The sequence below is a fragment of the Macrotis lagotis genome, chromosome 2 (assembly GCF_037893015.1).
Source record: "Macrotis lagotis isolate mMagLag1 chromosome 2, bilby.v1.9.chrom.fasta, whole genome shotgun sequence".
Classification (NCBI taxonomy): domain Eukaryota; kingdom Metazoa; phylum Chordata; class Mammalia; order Peramelemorphia; family Peramelidae; genus Macrotis; species Macrotis lagotis.
The window spans coordinates 319,669,939-319,687,634 of NC_133659.1; the positions used below are offsets into that span (position 1 = coordinate 319,669,939).

General features: G+C 37.7%; 1 protein-coding gene across 1 annotated transcript in view; it reads right to left on the reverse strand.

Annotated features, from left to right (window-relative positions):
• Positions 1 to 17,405, reverse strand: part of LOC141515261 (sodium-coupled monocarboxylate transporter 1-like) — a 37,035-nt gene extending 19,630 nt beyond the window's left edge. Inside the window, exons 1-6 of the mRNA XM_074226686.1 lie at positions 17,055 to 17,405; positions 14,930 to 14,995; positions 12,180 to 12,231; positions 8,931 to 8,998; positions 7,271 to 7,425; positions 4,821 to 4,961 (exon numbers count right to left, since the gene is read on the reverse strand). Of these exons, the coding sequence (XP_074082787.1) occupies positions 4,821 to 4,961; positions 7,271 to 7,425; positions 8,931 to 8,998; positions 12,180 to 12,231; positions 14,930 to 14,995; positions 17,055 to 17,405 (833 nt within the window). The remainder of the gene's footprint in view (positions 1 to 4,820; positions 4,962 to 7,270; positions 7,426 to 8,930; positions 8,999 to 12,179; positions 12,232 to 14,929; positions 14,996 to 17,054) is intronic.
• Positions 17,406 to 17,696: the final 291 nt, after the last annotated feature.

Genomic DNA, 17,696 nt, shown 5'->3' on the forward strand with positions numbered 1-17,696 from the left:
GACAAGGGGGTGGCTAGGTGGCACAGTGGATAGAGCACGGGTCCTGGAGTCAAGAGTACCTGAGTTCAAATCCAGCCTCAGACACTTAATAATTACCTAGCTGTGTGGCCTTGGGCAAGCCACTTAACCCCATATACCTTGCAAAACAAACAAACAAGCAAAAAGAACAAAGGACAAAATGTCTGTCTTCTAAGGATTATAGAAACAGAAGGTATCTCAATGGTCAATGAGCCCAACCAACACTCCAAAAGAAAGTTCCATGGCACTATGCTTGAGAAGCGATCATCTACTCAAGCATTGGGTTGGTTAGACTAGTTCTGCCGATGCTATCACTATTCTACTCGTAACCCAGTTTTAAAACTTTGAACCCACTCTTCATTTAATTGATATCCAAATATGTGAGAATCGCCCTGCTCAGCCAACTCCACTGGTATTCCATTGCTTGTAGGATCAAGTATAAATCCCTCTGTTAGTCATTTAAAGCTCTTCAGAACCTGGATTCAACATGCATTCATTCTGACTATATATTTCTCATCAATATTCTCTTCACCTGGGGTCCTAACTTCTCTCTGAATGGAGAGTAAAGAGCTCCTCTCAGAACCTCCTTTTAAGGTGGACACCCACCTACATGCACTGCTCAGGACTTCTTCCTCAGACTTGTTTTTCAGTTTCTTTATTCAGTGGTCTTTATCTATTAGAATATAAGCTTCTTCACTATTGTTGTATTAGAAACCAGGAGGGAGGGGTATTCAGGGAAGCCTGGAAGGATTTCCATGAACTGATGCTGAATGAGATGAGCAGAACCAGAAGAACACTGTACACCCTAAAAGCAACATGGGGAGCAATGATCAACCTTGATGGACTCGCTCATTCCATCAGTGCAACAATCAGGGACAATTGGGGGCTGTCTGCAATGGAGAATACCATCTGTGTCCAGAGAAAGAATTGTGGAGTTTGAACAAAGACCAAGGACTATTACCTTTAATTTTTTAAAAAAAAATCATTATCTTATTATGTAATTTTGCTATCTATATTTTATTATTCTTCCTTAAGGATATGATTTCTCTTTCATCACATTCAACTGAGATCAACGTATATCATGGAAACAATGTAAAAATCAACAGACTATAAGTTTCTTGAGGGGCAGCTTTTCTTTATATCCTCCAGAAATTGCCCTTCATATATGCTTTGGTTCAGCCAAACTGATCTTTCTGCCCTTCATGCAGTATTCCATCTCCCATCTCTCCTTTTACACAGCTCATTCCCCTTGTCTATCCCTCTTAGACTCCCTAATTTTCTTAAAAGCTTAGTTCAAACATTATCTCCCCCATGAACTTTTCTGATCCACTTCCTGTCTCCTATAACCTCTTCCTCCCAGTTATATCCAATCCAATAAACATTTATTAATGCTTCCTACTGTGTACAAAGTGCTGGGGTTACAATTAATTAAAAAAAACCAGTCCCTGCCCTCAACAAGCTTACAGTCTAAAATTCTAAAAATCTATGTAAATCTTGTCTTATATATTTTTATATCTTTAAAACTCCATGTGTTCCTTGCATAATAGATCTCCCTGAAGGCAAGGATTGTTGTTTCTGTCTTTGGAGTGAATAGCACAGTGTCTGGCACATTATAAGAGTTTAATGAATGTTTCTTAATTTCACATAATTTAATAAACACTAGCTTCCTGGTTTCAAAATCTCTTCCTTACTGGTCCTCGTTTACCAGCTTCATTTTAAGTCTTTATCACCTAACACCAGACGGACTGTACCAGCTTATCTCTCTTTCTGAGAAAATTCAGTCTTGAACACCAGATAAGAATAAGCTTCCTCAAACACTCCTCCCAAGCTTTAAAATCATCCTTCGCCTAGAGGATAAATTCCAAATTTAGCCTGGTATTCAAAGAACTCTAAATTGGCCCCAACCAATCTTATTACCATCTATTCAAGCATTTACTCCACATAAAACCATCTGTTAACACATTCCCATGTGAGGTCAGATCTTTTGTTTCCTGAGGCAAATTCTATTTTTAAAATAAATGAATAAAATGTATAATGTATTATATAACAAATTCATAATTTTTTTTATTTTTCTGACTACAAGCAAAATGTTTTCAGCATTCATTTTTTGGGCAAGATTTTTGAATTTCACATTTTTCTCCTTCCCTCTCTTTTTTCCCCATTTCCCCTTGACAGGAAGTAACCTGATATAGTTATAGTATAACCTATGTCAAACAAATTTCCATATTAGTTATACTGTGAAAGAAGAATCAGATCAAAAGTGGAAAAAAGCAAGAGGAGAAAAAAACAAAGTATAAAACAAATTTTAAAAATTAAAAATATTATGCTTTGGTCTGCATTTGGACTCCATAGTTTTTTCTCTATCTGGGAATAGTATTTTCCATTACAAGTCCTTTAAAATTATCTTTGATCATCCTTCTGCTTAGAAGAGCTAAGTCTATATTAGTTGATCATCACACCCAAATCTGTTGTTAGTGTGCACAATGGTCTCCTGGTTCTGCTCAGTTCACTCACCATCAGTTCGCCTAAGTCCTGGAGGCAAATTCTAAGCATGGTTTAGGACTTAACTTCAATCCCTCTACCTCTAAGAAAACTTTTAAGAGCCACGTCCCAGGATTGTCTTTCTGTAAAACTTTTTAAAACTTCTTTTGTTTTTCTTTCTTTCTCATAGTTTTTCCTCCTTAATTCTAATTCTTTTTTTTTTAGATTTTTCAAGGCAATGGGGTTAAATGACTTGCCCAAGGCCACACAGCTAGATAATTATTAAGTGTCTGACATCGGATTTGAACCCAGATCCTCCTGACTCCAAGGCCAGTGCTCTATCTACTGTACCACCTAGCCACCCCCATTCTAATTCTTCTTTCACATGACAAATATGTTGGGGGGGTTTTAGGTTTTTGCAAGGGCAAATGAGGTTAAGTGGCTTGCCCAAGGCCACACAGCTAGGTCATTATTAAGTGTCTGAGACCGCATTTGAAGCCAGGTACTCCTGACTCCAGGGCCAGTGCTTTATCCACTGCACCACCTAGCCGCCCCACAACATGACTAATATGGAAATACATTAAGCACAACTCTACACGCGCACTCTATATTAGATTGCACATTGCCATGGAGAGGGGGAGAAGGGAGGATGGTAGAAAACTGGAACTCAAAAGCTTGCAAAAGATATGAATGTTGAGAGCTATTTTTGCCTGGAATTGGAAAAAAAAATAAAAGTTCATTTAAAAAGAATGGATTATTTAAAAAAAAGAGTAATAGGACAGCTTCCATTTCTTCTAACCATTTGGCTTTGACATATAGACTCACAACTAGACTAATTACCCCTTTTAGGATAATTTGACTTTTTAAGTGTTTAAATGTTAGTACCCTGATTTTTCCCTTGTTATCATTCCCCTTATGAGAATCTAGCCATCCATCTGCTTTTTAATTACCTTTTACATATCAAGAGTCCGGTTGCATTGGATGGCAGAGTGGGGACGTGTGGAGTAGATATTATCTTCCCCCTTCTTCAGTCTTTTTTTTTTAAGTTGTGTACAACTCTATGTGACCCTATTTGGGGTTTTCTTGGCAAAGACTCTGAAGTGGTTTGCCATTTCCTACTCCAGCTCATTTTACAGATGAAAAAACTGAGGCAAACAGGGATAAGTGACTTGCCCATGGTCACATAAATATCTAAGGTCAGATTTGAACTCAGGAAGATGAGTCTCCCTGACTTCAGATGTGGTACTCAACTGGCCCCATTAAAATAGAAACTTCTTGAGGGCAGGGTCTATTCTTTTTGCTTATATATGTACCCTCAGGATTTAACCTAGAATAGGTGTGTAACATTCCATTTGGGGGGGTGGGGGGGAGGGAAGTAAGATTGGGGGGAAAATTGTAAAACTCAAAATAAATAAAATCTTTTTTAAAAAAAAGAATGTGTAATACATCCTTGTTGACGTGACTCTTAGCTCCTTGGAGACGGAGCCCATCTAGCCTGATAGAAGCTCAATAAGAAATTTGGTGTTTTGTGGATTTTTGTTTTAGTGATGACACATATATAAATATCTCCATTTCCCCCTTTAGAATAACTGGATTCAAAAGCCAGAACTATTTGACTATTCTAAAAGGTTTATTTATTTTGGGGGAGCATAGTCAATTATAGTATCATAACCCTAGAGCTACAATGGACTTGAGAAATCTTCTTTTCCAATTCCTTCATTTTATAGATGAGTAAATGGAGGCCCAGTTGGATTTTATTCCAGATCCTCTGATGACAAATTCAGTACATCTCCCTGCCCCCCCCACTTCTCTCATGTACTATCCAGAAAGAAAACCCACCCACTTCTTAAACTTCCCTTTTTCCTAACCCTAGCATCACCATCACCCCTCACTCTTTCTCAGCCCATATATCAGTCTTGCCACTTCTGTCTCCACAACACCTCTCTCATCTCACTCCTGCCCTCCACTCACAGACTCTCTCCTCCCCTAAATTATTGTAATAGCCTTCTAATTGATCTTCCTACCTCAAGCTTCTCCCCATTCAAGTCCATCCTCCATACAGCTACCATTTTCCTTAAAAGGAGATCTGACCTGCTATTTTATGTTAAGATCAAATTTTTCCTACTCCATAATTTTATATAGTCTTCCGTTTTCCCCTCGGCTAGCATATAAATTCCTGAGTTTTAATTTTAAAATCCTTTACGACTTGATCGTCCTTATTTTAAAAGGATTAAATAAAAATTAAATTTAAAAAGTCTTTCATTAAAACCAAAGGACATTTAAGAACATTGATACATGCATAATACTGGACTAGTGCTTACAGTTTTGCTTGGAAACGATTTTTGCAGGCATTATATCTCTGGACTTGAGCAGGATTGATCCCATAGATGGTGAGCCATGTGATGGAGCCCCCAATGATGATCGTCCAGAAGGTGTATCTTTGAAGAGGATTGGGATTGAAACTAAGCAGGAAGTAATAGAGGAAGCAAGTTAGACTGTCAGAAAGAAAGTTTTCATTGAAATAGTTTTCCCATTGAAAACTGAGACATAAAGGAAGGAAGCCTGGTCTTTATAGTTGAATAATCATAACTGCCAATAATCCTCAGTTTCCTTCACTTTAAAATGAAGGGTTTGGCCTAGAACAGACTAAGTGACAATGTCAAGGGCATTGAAACCTGAGCTTCATTCCTGGTTCCATCATTTACTTCCCATGTGATTTGGGACAAGTTACTAACTCTGAACTTCAGTCTCAGATGGGATTGCAACATGATCCTCTTAATAGATAAAATCTCAGATCACCTGTAGCTCCAACATGCTAGAATTCTCATCATTCACTTGTTTATTCTTTGACTCTAAGAAAGAGAATGGCTATTTCATAGATAATTCTCCATTTGACTATACATCAGAATTCTTTCTCTTTGGGTCTTCAGAATTTTGCCTTAGAATATCCCATCACTCTAGCTAAATTCCCCTGAACCTTCTGAAATATATTTCTCCAGAATCAAAAATATGTGTTACAGGAATGGAGTAGAACCAGGAGAAAATTCTACAACTTACCAGGAACATTGTGCATTAATCAGCTATGCAAAGACTCAGCTCCTCAGTAATGCAGAGATCAAAGACACTTCTAAAAGACTTGTAGTGGAAAATGCCATAGTAATCCTTTCTACCTTCCTTATTTTACAGTGAGGATTATCGAGGATCAGGGGGAAGTTAAGCTACCAGTTTATCCGAGGTCAGGGGGTAGATGAATAGCAAAGCAGGGCTCTCAGATGGAGTGAGTACCTTTGAGAACATGTGTCAAATATGGCCCACAAAGCTCCCAAATTCAGACAGACCCAGATTAAAATATAGTTCCTACCTGATTTTAATGGCTTGAAGTATTAATTTTATATATATGTGGAAATATACTCACATATGTGTATGCATGCACACACACACACACACACACACACACACAAATATACTCCATAGGTGTATAGATACCTGCAAGTATCCATATGTATGATTTGTGACCTCAGTTTTTATCTAAGTGTGCTAGGATCTGAGTTTGACCGGGGTCCTCAAGGAGGACAATTTAAAAGGCTTCCTATAGGGCCATACCTCACTTCTTTTAGCATTTTCCTACTGACCACAGAACTCTAATAGAATTCTCCTTTATTAAAATTACCCTGTGAGCCCATCTTGACTGAATACCTCACCCACATTCTGCCCCTACCTTCACTTCAACTTTACCCACAGTTTTGTACCTAAAAGAAGTTTCCTTTTTACTTTGGTTTCTCCCTCTAGAGAGGAAGGACTTTGTGTCCAAATCCTCCAAGGAATATTCCTTTCTTAAGCAGATTGCCTCCAGAGAAATGGTGGAAAAGAAGATAATATGAAGCTCTCTAAGACATTCAACTTTAACACATTTATCCAGGACACAAATATTTATTTCTGATTTTTATAGTAAATGAACCTTCCTCTTAATTACATTTCTAATGAGTATGAATGACATTTCTCTAACATTTCAGGATTGTAAAATATTTCCAATACATGGACTTCCTTGATTCATATTATTGTTCTGAGATATCTCTTTTAAAGTCAAATCTTGTGATTTCTTTCATACAAGGAAGTCCCTCCACTGATGCAGATTGGTAACTCACCTATAAATTATAACCTTAGGATGCTGCCTGAGCCATAGAGAAATTAAATGATTTGCCCACAGTGACACAGATAGAATTGGTTAGAGGTAGAATTCAACCCAGATGTTCCTATCTCCAAGATCAACTCCATAATTGCTATATTATGTGCTTTTTACAAGATACTAATGGAGTCATCTTCATATTTGAGAAAATTAAGGATAAAAGAAGTCAAGTGATTATCTCAAAGTCACATAGCTAACAAATATAAGTGGTTTTTTTTAACTTAAATTCAGCCTGATTCCAAGGGTAACTCTCTTTCACCCTCCATTACTCCATTCTGAAATATGGCCTCCAAAGCATCCCATCTAAGCCCTAAAGTCTTATTATCATTTTCTCCTTTTATACTGAATGTCTTCTCCATTGGAATGTAAGCTCCTTGAGGGCAGCCTCTTTAAATCGTTTCATTATCTTTGTTCCTCCCGTGCAAAGCACCAAAAACTGGCATAGAGGATGCTCCCTAAGTGCTTGCTGATGGATTGCATGCCATCATTGATGCTGTTTTTAAATTCTATTATATCTTACTGAAGATTTATTCTGAAAATTTACAGAAACATGCATGCATTCAAAATACATAAATGGAAACTTACTCCCAGAAGTTTAATCGTCCTCCATGATAGGAATCATTTAGGATATTGGTGATTCCACCTTGAACCACAGTACCCTGTATGATCACAGAAAGAAATCCAGCTATCTTGATTCCAACTTGGAAAACATGTATCCAGACAACAGCTTTGAATCCACCCTTTGAAGGGGAAAAAAAAATAGTTTGGGTTATTACAGTCTTAACAACAAAAATATCTTGTTTCTGCTATATTAATAATATTGTTGATTTATACATTACCATTCTCATCACAAGATCATAGATTTGAGCTAAAAGAAAAATTTTGATGTCACTCATTTTCTAAATGATGAAACTGAAACCCAAGGAGGCTACACAACCTTCCTAAAGTCATATGGGTGATAAGTGGCAGAGCAAGGATTTTTAATCCAGGTCCTCTGAGTCCAGATTGAAAGGGAATCCAATATAACTAAATCTTATTAGGAAAAATCCAACATTTTTTCAAGTTGGTGCAGAGAAAAGATTCCTTTTCCCATCAAAAAAATGTTAATGCTCTTTTCCCACTAGCATTCCTCCCAAAATAAACAAACAAATCAACCTAAGGAGGGAATATAAGCTGTTTTTCACTACAATATTTCCCCGTGGACACATTTCAGTTTTAGTTAGGAAAGTAAAGATGGTGCTTGCCCAGGAGACCTTTAAATGTTACCAAGATGTACAATTATTCCTTCCACATCAAGGGGATTAGGGTTAAGAACCCCCAAGATCTGGAAAATCCACATAAAAATTTTTATGTCTCTTTGTATCAGAGATGAAACCTGAATCATTGTGGTTTAAAAAAGATGTTTATGAAAAAAGGTAAAAATATCACTTGTACAAAAATATTCATATTAGTCCTGTTTGTGGTGGCAAAGAATTGGAAATTAAGTGAATATCCTCAATTGAGGAATTACTTAACAAGCTGTGGTATATGTATGTCATGGAACACTATTGTTCTATTAGAAACCAGGATGGATGCATGAACTGATGCTGAGTGAGATGAGCAGAACCAGAAAAACGTTGTACACCCTAATGGCAACGTGGGGGTGATGGTCAACCTCGATGGACTTGCTCATTCCATCAGTGCAACAACCAGGGACACTTTTGGGGTATCTGTGATGGAGAATACCATCTGTGTCCAGAGAAAGAATTGTGGAGTTTGAACAAAGACCAAAGACTATTACCTTTAATTAAAAAAAAAAACAAATTATCGCATTATGTAATTTTGCTATCTCTTATACTTTATATTTCTTCCTTAAGGATATGATTTCTCTCTCATCACATTCAACAATGTATGCCATGGAAACAATGTAAAGACTGGCAAATTGCCTTCTGTGGGGGTGGGGGAAGGGAAGCAAGATTGGGGGGGGGGAATTGTAAAATTCAAAATAAATAAAATCTTTCTTAAAAAAAAGATTATGTTTATATTATATGATATCGTACATATATTTCCTGCATTCCTAAGTATGTAGACTTGTGTTATCTGCTAGCCTTCATATGTCATCTGCTAGCCTTCACATGTCATCTATGACTTCAGCAAAACTCCCCCACAATTCTCATTTAATTTCTTAGGCCAACCCACAGTGTATCAAAACCACAATAGGAAAAGTCATAATATGAAAGGATAATCCATGAGGCAGTGGTCATACCATTGAACTGTAGAAGGTGCAGATCACTCCTGTAGCAATGATTGTACCCCACAAGTTGAATCCTGTGGCTACAGAAAAATAGGAAAAATAAATACAATCCCATGAAGTCTTTTTAAAAATGACATTTCTGACTTCAGAAAGGTTTCACAAAAGAAGTGCAGCTTCAATGGAAAGAACTTTTCATTTGGATTAAGAGGGCTTGGATTCAAATCATGTTCCAATACATGATGTCTTTGGGAATGGGGTCAAAACCTCTTTGGGACTCGTCCCTCCTTTTTAAAATGAAGGATTTAGGGGTAACTAGGTGATGCAGTGGATAGAGCACTGTCCCTGGAGTCAGGAGGACCTGAATTCAAATCTGGATTCAGATACTTAATAATTACCGAGCTGTGTGACCTTGGGCAAGTCACTTAATCCCATTGCCTTATACAAATAAAATTTTTAAAATGCTAAAAAAATAAACTGCATAAGTAAAATATAATACTGAATCTGAGAAAAAAGGATGCCAAGAAGAAGAGGAAGAAACAGAGAAGAATGAAAAACAAAGGTAGAATATTGCAACTCTATTGTCCACAGAAATTTAGCATCTACAAAATTCTCAGTAAGATATGACCTTGTAGCTAGAATTTTATATATATATATATATATATATATATATATATATATATATATATATATATACAATAGAATAATATGAGAGATGAGAGATCCCCATATCACAAATATAAGAACCCAAGATATTCTATTTTTTATTTTATTTTTTTAGATTTTTGCAAGGCAATGGGGTTAAGTGGCTTGCCCAAGGCCACAGAGCTAGGTAATTATTAAGTGTCTGAGGCCAGATTTGAACTCAGGTCCTCCTGACTTCAGGGCCGGTGCCCTATCCACTGCACCACCTAGCCTCCTCAGAACCCAAGATATTCTAAAGAACTCAACCAATAAACTGCTATTGAACTGATTGGACCATATCACACACCAGACTTGCTCACAATCTCCCAGATAATATTTTAAAAGAAGTCACCATCCTTTCTCCAAGTAACAAGGAATGAAAAGGTTTTAAAGTATGAATCATTGGCCAAGGAGATGAAAAACATATGTAAACAGGATCTGAAGTACAGTTTTTTTCAATGAATCTCTATAGAGGGTGAGCTTACATCTGAACACTTTTCTTCGATTACCAAACAGAAAAAAGAAAAACATTAATTTATTCACTTGAGTGATAAAATCTACAGAATATTAAAGAAAAAAGAATAAAAGCAGGAGAGTGACATGTTCTAGAGGGATTTTTATTTGGGGTCAAGAGGAGAATTTTCTTTCCCTAATATTAGATATTATTTACCCATTCATTCAGTCAAGTGAGCAGAATGAAAAGTGTACAATACGACAATATTGTACAATGAACAATTGTGAATGACCTACTTTCAGCAATACAACGATCAAGACAGTCTCAAAGGATTTACAATGAACAATGAAATTGATGATATCTGAATACTGATCAAAGTATACTATTTTTCATTTTCTTTTCTTTTGATTCATCTTCACCTACACAATGACTAACAATGAAATGTTTTATATGACCGCGTGTATGAAACACGAGATTGTTTACTAGCTCAGGGAGGGAGAGAAAAGAGGGAGGGAAAGAATTTGGAACTCAAAAAAAAAAATTAAAGCAAGAAATGATTAAAAAAATTTACATGCAGTTGGGGAGAAAATAAAATACATATTTTTAAATGTTTTACTCAAGTCCATATATGATCATAATAGGATTTTTCAGCGAGAAGGGCTCTTAGAGTACCCAGCTCAACTCTCTCATTTCAGAGATGAGAAAATCAATTGAAATAACTTACCCAAGGTGACACTTAAGTGACCAAAGAAGAATTCTACCCCAGTCCTTGGCCCCCAACAAGCATCAGGCATTTCTCAAACATTTACTATTGTAGATGTATGCCCAAGCTCTGGCAAGGCTTCTTGGTGTTATTTAACGTCATGTTAAAATGTAAGAAAGGAGCTAGAAGCTTAATCTTCCTAAGTTAAGTCATGAGATATAAAACAAAGGTGTTATTCTAGCAGTCAAAATTTGGCTTTGCTAACTTCCCAAATCCTCTTAGCCCCTAATTCAATAACACAGGGAAGAGGGAGAATAGAGGCTACATACCTTAACAAATTAAAGTTAATGTTCTTAGAATTAGGTTTAAATCTAAATTATATCTGAATTAAGATCAAAATTTAACCCAAAACTTTGAATTTAGAAACAAATGGGTAATTTTCAAAGACTACTTCTAATAACTAGAAATTCACAAAAAAGTGAAAATAAGCCATTGTTGGCACTTTCTTTATAGAATAGCTACATAAAGTTCCATTCTTACAGTGATGCCAAAGTATTTCTTAAACATCCATTGAATAGTATTATTATGTCAATTATAAAAAAAATCAGAAAATTCCAAGGTCATTTCTAGTAATGATCCCAGGTGATAAATATCAGTGTATCTATTTCTGTGATCAGTCCAGAAGCTTCGGTTTCACTATTGGACTAAGAGTAGAATGGCAACCACTTGACTCCTGTTCCAGTCTTTCAAATATGAGGTCCATGAATTTATTTTCATTAGATTCTTTTTTTTCTTCATTGGATTCTTAAACATTAGCTTCCTCTTCTGCAAAATGGGATGAGGTTGAATACTAGATGACTTTGGAGGTCCTTTCCAGCTTCAAATCTATGATCCTAGGACCTAGGGTCAGTAAGTTAACCTCTTTGGGCCTCAGTTTCGTTATCTGTAAAATGAAGGGATCAGATAAACTATAAATCTATCATCCTATGACCCTGTAATCTCAAAGAACTTTTGGTTCTTTTGTTGGCCCATCATTCTGTTTTACCAAGTGTTATTTCATCCCTTTGGAAATTTGATCTCCATCTTTGGATTTTATCTTTGGAAGTTCCCTCTAACCACAAGTCATTTAAGCCTATTTGCCTCAGTTTCGACATCTGTAAAATGAACTGGAGAAGGAAATAGCAAACCTCTACAGCATCTCTGCCAAGAAAATCCCAAATAGGGACACAGTCAGACATGACTGAACAATAACAAAGATCCTTTGTAGCACCACATCTATGAGTCTTTGATCTTTTTCTGGGATCCCATGAACCAATGAAGGTCACCAGGTGCTATATCAGCCCATCCCCCACAACCCCAAGAGATAATTGGGCTTATCCAAATAAAACCCACAAGTAACACTGTTTACCATGCAAATGTTTACCTTGATTCAAAGCAAGGGCCGGAGCATAAATAACAACTCCAATGTACAGAATCTAGAAAAGTTAAGAGCATGAAATGTGAACATAAAATTATCCGATGTAAAAGGACTTTTTAATAACAATTCACTTAGCATTCAAATTCCCTAGCTGTCTTCCTACCATTGCATTCTATTTTGATTGTCCCAATCCCTCATGTTCTCCAGTCTATCTGGTTCTGTCTTGTACAACTGGGCTCCCTGCTATAAACCCAAGAATTCATCTCTGTTTTAATATTATTATTATATTTATATTATATTGCTATCTATATCTTATTATATTATATTTAATAATCATAAGTAGCATTTTAAAAGCACTTTAAGGTTTGCAAAGTGTCCTACAGATTTATTCCATTTAATTCTCACCACAATCCTATATGAGAAGACTTATCCCCCTTATACAGAGGAGGACAGCTAGTTGGAACAGTGAATAGAGTTGGAGCTGAAGTTAGGAAGACCTGAATTCAAATCAGACCTTAGACACTATGTGACCCTAGGAAGTCATTTAACCTTGTTTACCTCAGTTTCCTCATCTGTAAAATGTACAAGTCACTTTACCTTTATCTCAGTTTCCTCATCTGTTAGAAGGAAATGGCAAACCACGCCAGTATCATTGCCAAGAAAATTCCAAATGAGGTTACCAGAGAGTCAAACATAAGTGAACAACAACATGGCCTTCTCTTCACCCTCAATCATTGAAAGTCCTCATGTGGAAACCAGATAACTGAATTTGGGAAGGATATTGTAAAGGAGATGTCTTGTTGGACAAAATGGCCATCTAAAATTCTTACAGTTTTAAGACCCTGTATTTCGATGCTTCCCTTTTCATTTTTTTTAATTATGTAAAAATTCATACAAGGGGATAGCTAGGTGGCAAAGGGGAGTCAGGAGGACCTGAGTTCAAATCCAGTCTCAGACACTGAATAATTATCTTGGTGTGTGACCCTGGGCAAGCCACTTAATTTGACTGCCTTGAAAAAACAAACAAAACAAAAGACTTCATTCAGATATTTCTGGAGAATCTTTATGTTTATCTTTAGAGAAACTTAATTTGCAAATTATTAGGGTAAATCATGTAATTTTTTTTTAATTTAGGTATCTAGGTATCACAGTGCTGAGCCTGGAGTCAGGAAAACCTAAATTCTAATCCAAACTCAGAAATGTACTAGCTACATAACCATGGGCAAGTCACTTGACCTTTGTTTGTCTCAGTTTCCCCAACTGTAAAATGAGGATCGCAATAGGCCTACCTCCCAGAGTTACTGTGACAATAAAAATGAGATAGCGCATTGGCTAACACATTGTAGGCACTTATTCTCTTCTATTTCTTTTTTTTTCTGATACTCAGTTCTCATCTCTCATTCCAATGGAACTTAAATGCGGCTATAGAGACCTAAGGATCAAAAAGCAATCCTGGACACTAACTCTGGGACCTTCAGCTTCCTTATCTGTAAAATGGGTGTGACAATAAAGGCCTGGTGATAAGAGTAATTATTCAAAGTGAGAAACAACTCAGTCTGGAAGAAACATATTGGGTTTGAATTCAAATCCTAACTCAACAGGACTTCTCCCTATTATTTATTCCCCTCGAAAGTCAATTTCATTAAGTGTATACTGTAAATGTTGGACTAGAGAATTTTTTCAGTCATTTGCAGTTCTGAAATTTAGGATTGTCATTTTTCTGCTATGCAAAATGATGTCATAATTCTCACAGTAGCTGGGGGAACTAGTTCCTTAACATCTAACTCCATGCTTTTAATGTGTAAATATAGTTTGCATGATTTTACATATGTCATTGATATATATACCCCAGCAAAAAAAACAAATAAACAAAAACATCTCCATGCCTCTGGAGACTCCTTAAAATCAAAGGACCTGGTTTCAGATTCTAATACATCAATTTACTACTTGTGTGGCCTTGGGCTTAATCTCTGTGGGTCTGATTTTCCTAATCTTTAAAATGAAGGTTGAATTCAAATGTTCCTTCTAGCTTAAAATCTATAATCATACTGTGATACTTAAGACTTATTTATTAATCTATAGCTACATCTGGATCAGATGCCAATAAGCTGTTCCCACAAGGTTCTTCCTCCATTCAGAAGATATCACATCCTTCATATCACAGCCTTCACGTATTCATTATCTTTTGTACAGTTCCAGTCTAGTTATCTCCATGGGATAGTTAGGAGGAAAATCAAGAGGAGTTATTATTATTTCCAGAACATTTTCAATGAATGGTTCAAATACCTTTGGCATCTGGATCATGTTTGCGAAGTCTTTATTATTTGTTTTGTGAGGCAATAGGGTTAAATGACTTGTCAAAGGTCACACAGCTAGTACATAAGTGTCTGAGTATGGATTTGAACTGGGGTCCTCAAGCCTCCAGGGTCAGTGTGCTCTATTCACTGCTAGCCACCAGTCTTTTTTTTTTAATTTAGGAAATTAAGGAGAAACCTCTGTTGTCCAAAGTAAGTGAATTCTGGCCATTTGCAGGTAATTTCAATTTTACCTAAGCCTACATTTCAAGAAACTTTAGTCTTAGGATCTCTGTGCTCATTCTCTTCCTGCTTCCAGCTCTCTCCCCCCTTTTAAAATTCTTCATTTTTCATTCATTCATTCATTCTACCATCTAGCAGTGTCTTAATAACAAAAAAACCCAGTTAATAGAAACATTTTGTCAAAATAATTTAAACAACAAAAGGGGGGAATCCACTTACCGTCTGAAGGATGAACAGAAATGTTCCACAAAGGCGAATAAATCTGTTGAAACGAAGTTCTAGATACTTTTAAAAGATCAAAATGAAGGTAGAATGGTTAGTATGAATAACTCACCCTTATCCACTCTATTATTATTTAGAACTGGAAGGGACCCCAGAGAACATTCGAGTTTAACCATGTCATTTTAGAAATAGAGAAACTGAAGCTCATAGAAATTAAGTGACTTGCCCAAGGTCACACAGGACACGTGACACAGCCAGAATTTGATGATTTATCTTCCCTTGAATTGTCTTTTCATGGATTTGTCTTTCCTTGAATTATCTTTTGATCTATTTCCTTAAAATGACTTTTGAAAGATTTCTCCTTCTTCTGGTTCTGCCTCTAGATAATTGCCACACATTCTCCTAGGTGAAACTATCTCCCAAGAGGCCTCACCCTTCACTCTGCACTAAACCCACAGACAGTTGCTCAATCAAACTTGTGTAAACTTGTACAAAATGCCAAGGCTTGGAGAATGACAAAATTCTCTAGCTCATTTTTTAAAAGGCTATTCTTTAATTTATTCCAAAAAGCATTTATTAATTAAACTTCTACCCTATCCAAAGTTAGATGCTGGGAGTGCAATGATAAAAATGAAAATAGTCCCTGTGACAATTTTGGGCTCTCTGCGTTGGAGAATACCATCTGTATCCAGAGAAAGAATGTGGAGTTTGAACAAAGACCAAAGGCTATTAGCGTCAAATTAGAAAAAAAAAAAGTTATCTTATTATGTAATTTTACTATCTCATATTTTGTTTCTTCTTTAAGGATATATTTCTCTGTCATCACATTCAATTAAGATCAATGTATACCATGGAAACAATATAAAGACTGGCAAATTGCTTTCTGGTGGGGGGGGGGGAGCAAGAATGGGGGAAAAATTGTAAAACTCAAAATAAATAAAATCTTTCTTAGAAATTTAAAAAACCGCCAGCCAGCCACCCTACTATTATTACTATTTTATTTTATTTTGGGTCTTTTTTTTTCTTCTTTTTTGGTTTTTGCAGGGCAGTGGAGATCAGGTGGCTTGTATGTCACATGGCTGATTGTTGGGGCTACGGGGCTGGATATGGGCTCGGGCGCTCGGGGCTCCAGGGCTGGTGCTCCGTCCATTGCACCACCTGGCCATACCTACAATTATTACTATTATTTTTTTATTTTACTTTTTTCTCTCCCCTTTACTTTATTGCTCAAGCAAGTCTATATTTATGGGGGGAGGGGGTATTTTGTTTACTCTTAAACAAGAATATTTTATTAATGTAAAAAAATTGTACAAAATGAGAATAAAAAAAGAAAAAGAAAAAAAGAAATTTAAAAAAAATAGTCTCTGCCCTACAAGATAGCTAGGTGGTAGTTGGTGCAGTGGGTAGAGCACCGGGCCATGGAGTCAGGAGAACTTAAGTTCAAATCCAGCCTCAGACACTTAATAATTACCTAGCTGTGTGACTTTGGGCAAGTCACTTAACCCCATTTGCCTCGCAAAAACCTAAAAATAAAAAAATATAAAAAATAACTTTAAGGGGGAGGGGGCGCCAGGTGGTGCAGTGTATAGAGCACTGGCCCTTGAGTCAGGAGACCTCAGTTCAAAAACCTAAAAATAAAATAAAATAAAATAAAATAAAATAAAATAAAATAAAATAAAATAAATTAAAATTAAGTAAAATTAAATAAAAATTAAATGAAAATTAAATTAAATTAAATTTTAAAAAAGACAGCTAGGTGGCATCGTGAACAGAGCATGGAATGTGGATTTAGGAGGACGTGAGTTGATGCTTACTAGCTGTGTGACCCTGAACAAGTCATTTAACTTCGATTTAACCTAAAGGAACTTAATATTTCTGCTGAAGAATGCAATAATTGCTCGATTGTTGACCTAGAAAGGAGCCCTCAGACTGATGCAAATGGGTCTGAACTAAGGAGGTCACTTAACCTGTTCTGGAGCAGTTTCCTCCTGTGTTGGCCCTCTAGGTTTTTGTTAGAGGAGGGGGATCCCTTCCAGGTCTGAACCTAACAATTCAGTTTGGCAAACTCTCCTGCACCCTTTCCTTGAAGCCCGACAGGTGATGGGCAGTGCCATCTCCTTACCTCGTAGGTGCTGGTAATTCCCAATTTATAAAAGACTGGAAGGAAGACTTCCGAGGTGACGACAACCATAATGACATAGGAGAACCCATACATGGTGAAGATGGCCCCAAAGCGATAGATCTCGGTGGGGATGCCCAGGATGGTGATGGCAGACATGAAGCTGGAGGTGAGGGACAGCGCCACGGGCACCGCGGTCATCTTCTGCCCGCCCATCAGAAAGTCCTTCTGGGTCTGGGGTCCGGTCCTCCGGCAGGCGTAATAAAGGCCGATGGCCGCGGAGCTGAGCAGCATCCCCGCGAACACCAGGTAGTCCCACACCACGAAGGTGCGAGTTTCCTGCGCTGCGCCCATGGCTGCGCTGCCCCGCGCCCCTGGCCGCGCTGCCCCGCGCCCCTGGCCCGCGCTGCCCCGCTCTCCTGGCCCCCGCTGCCCCGCGCCCCTGGCCGCGCTGCCCCGCGCCCCTGGCCCCCGCTGCCCCGCGCCCCTGGACCCCGCAGCCCCGCTCTCCTGGACCCCGCAGCCCCGCGCTCCTGGCCCGCGCTGCCCCGCTCTCCTGGCCCCCGCTGCCCCGCGCCCCTGGACCCCGCAGCCCCGCTCTCCTGGACCCCGCAGCCCCGCGCCCCTGGCCCCCGCTGCCCTGCT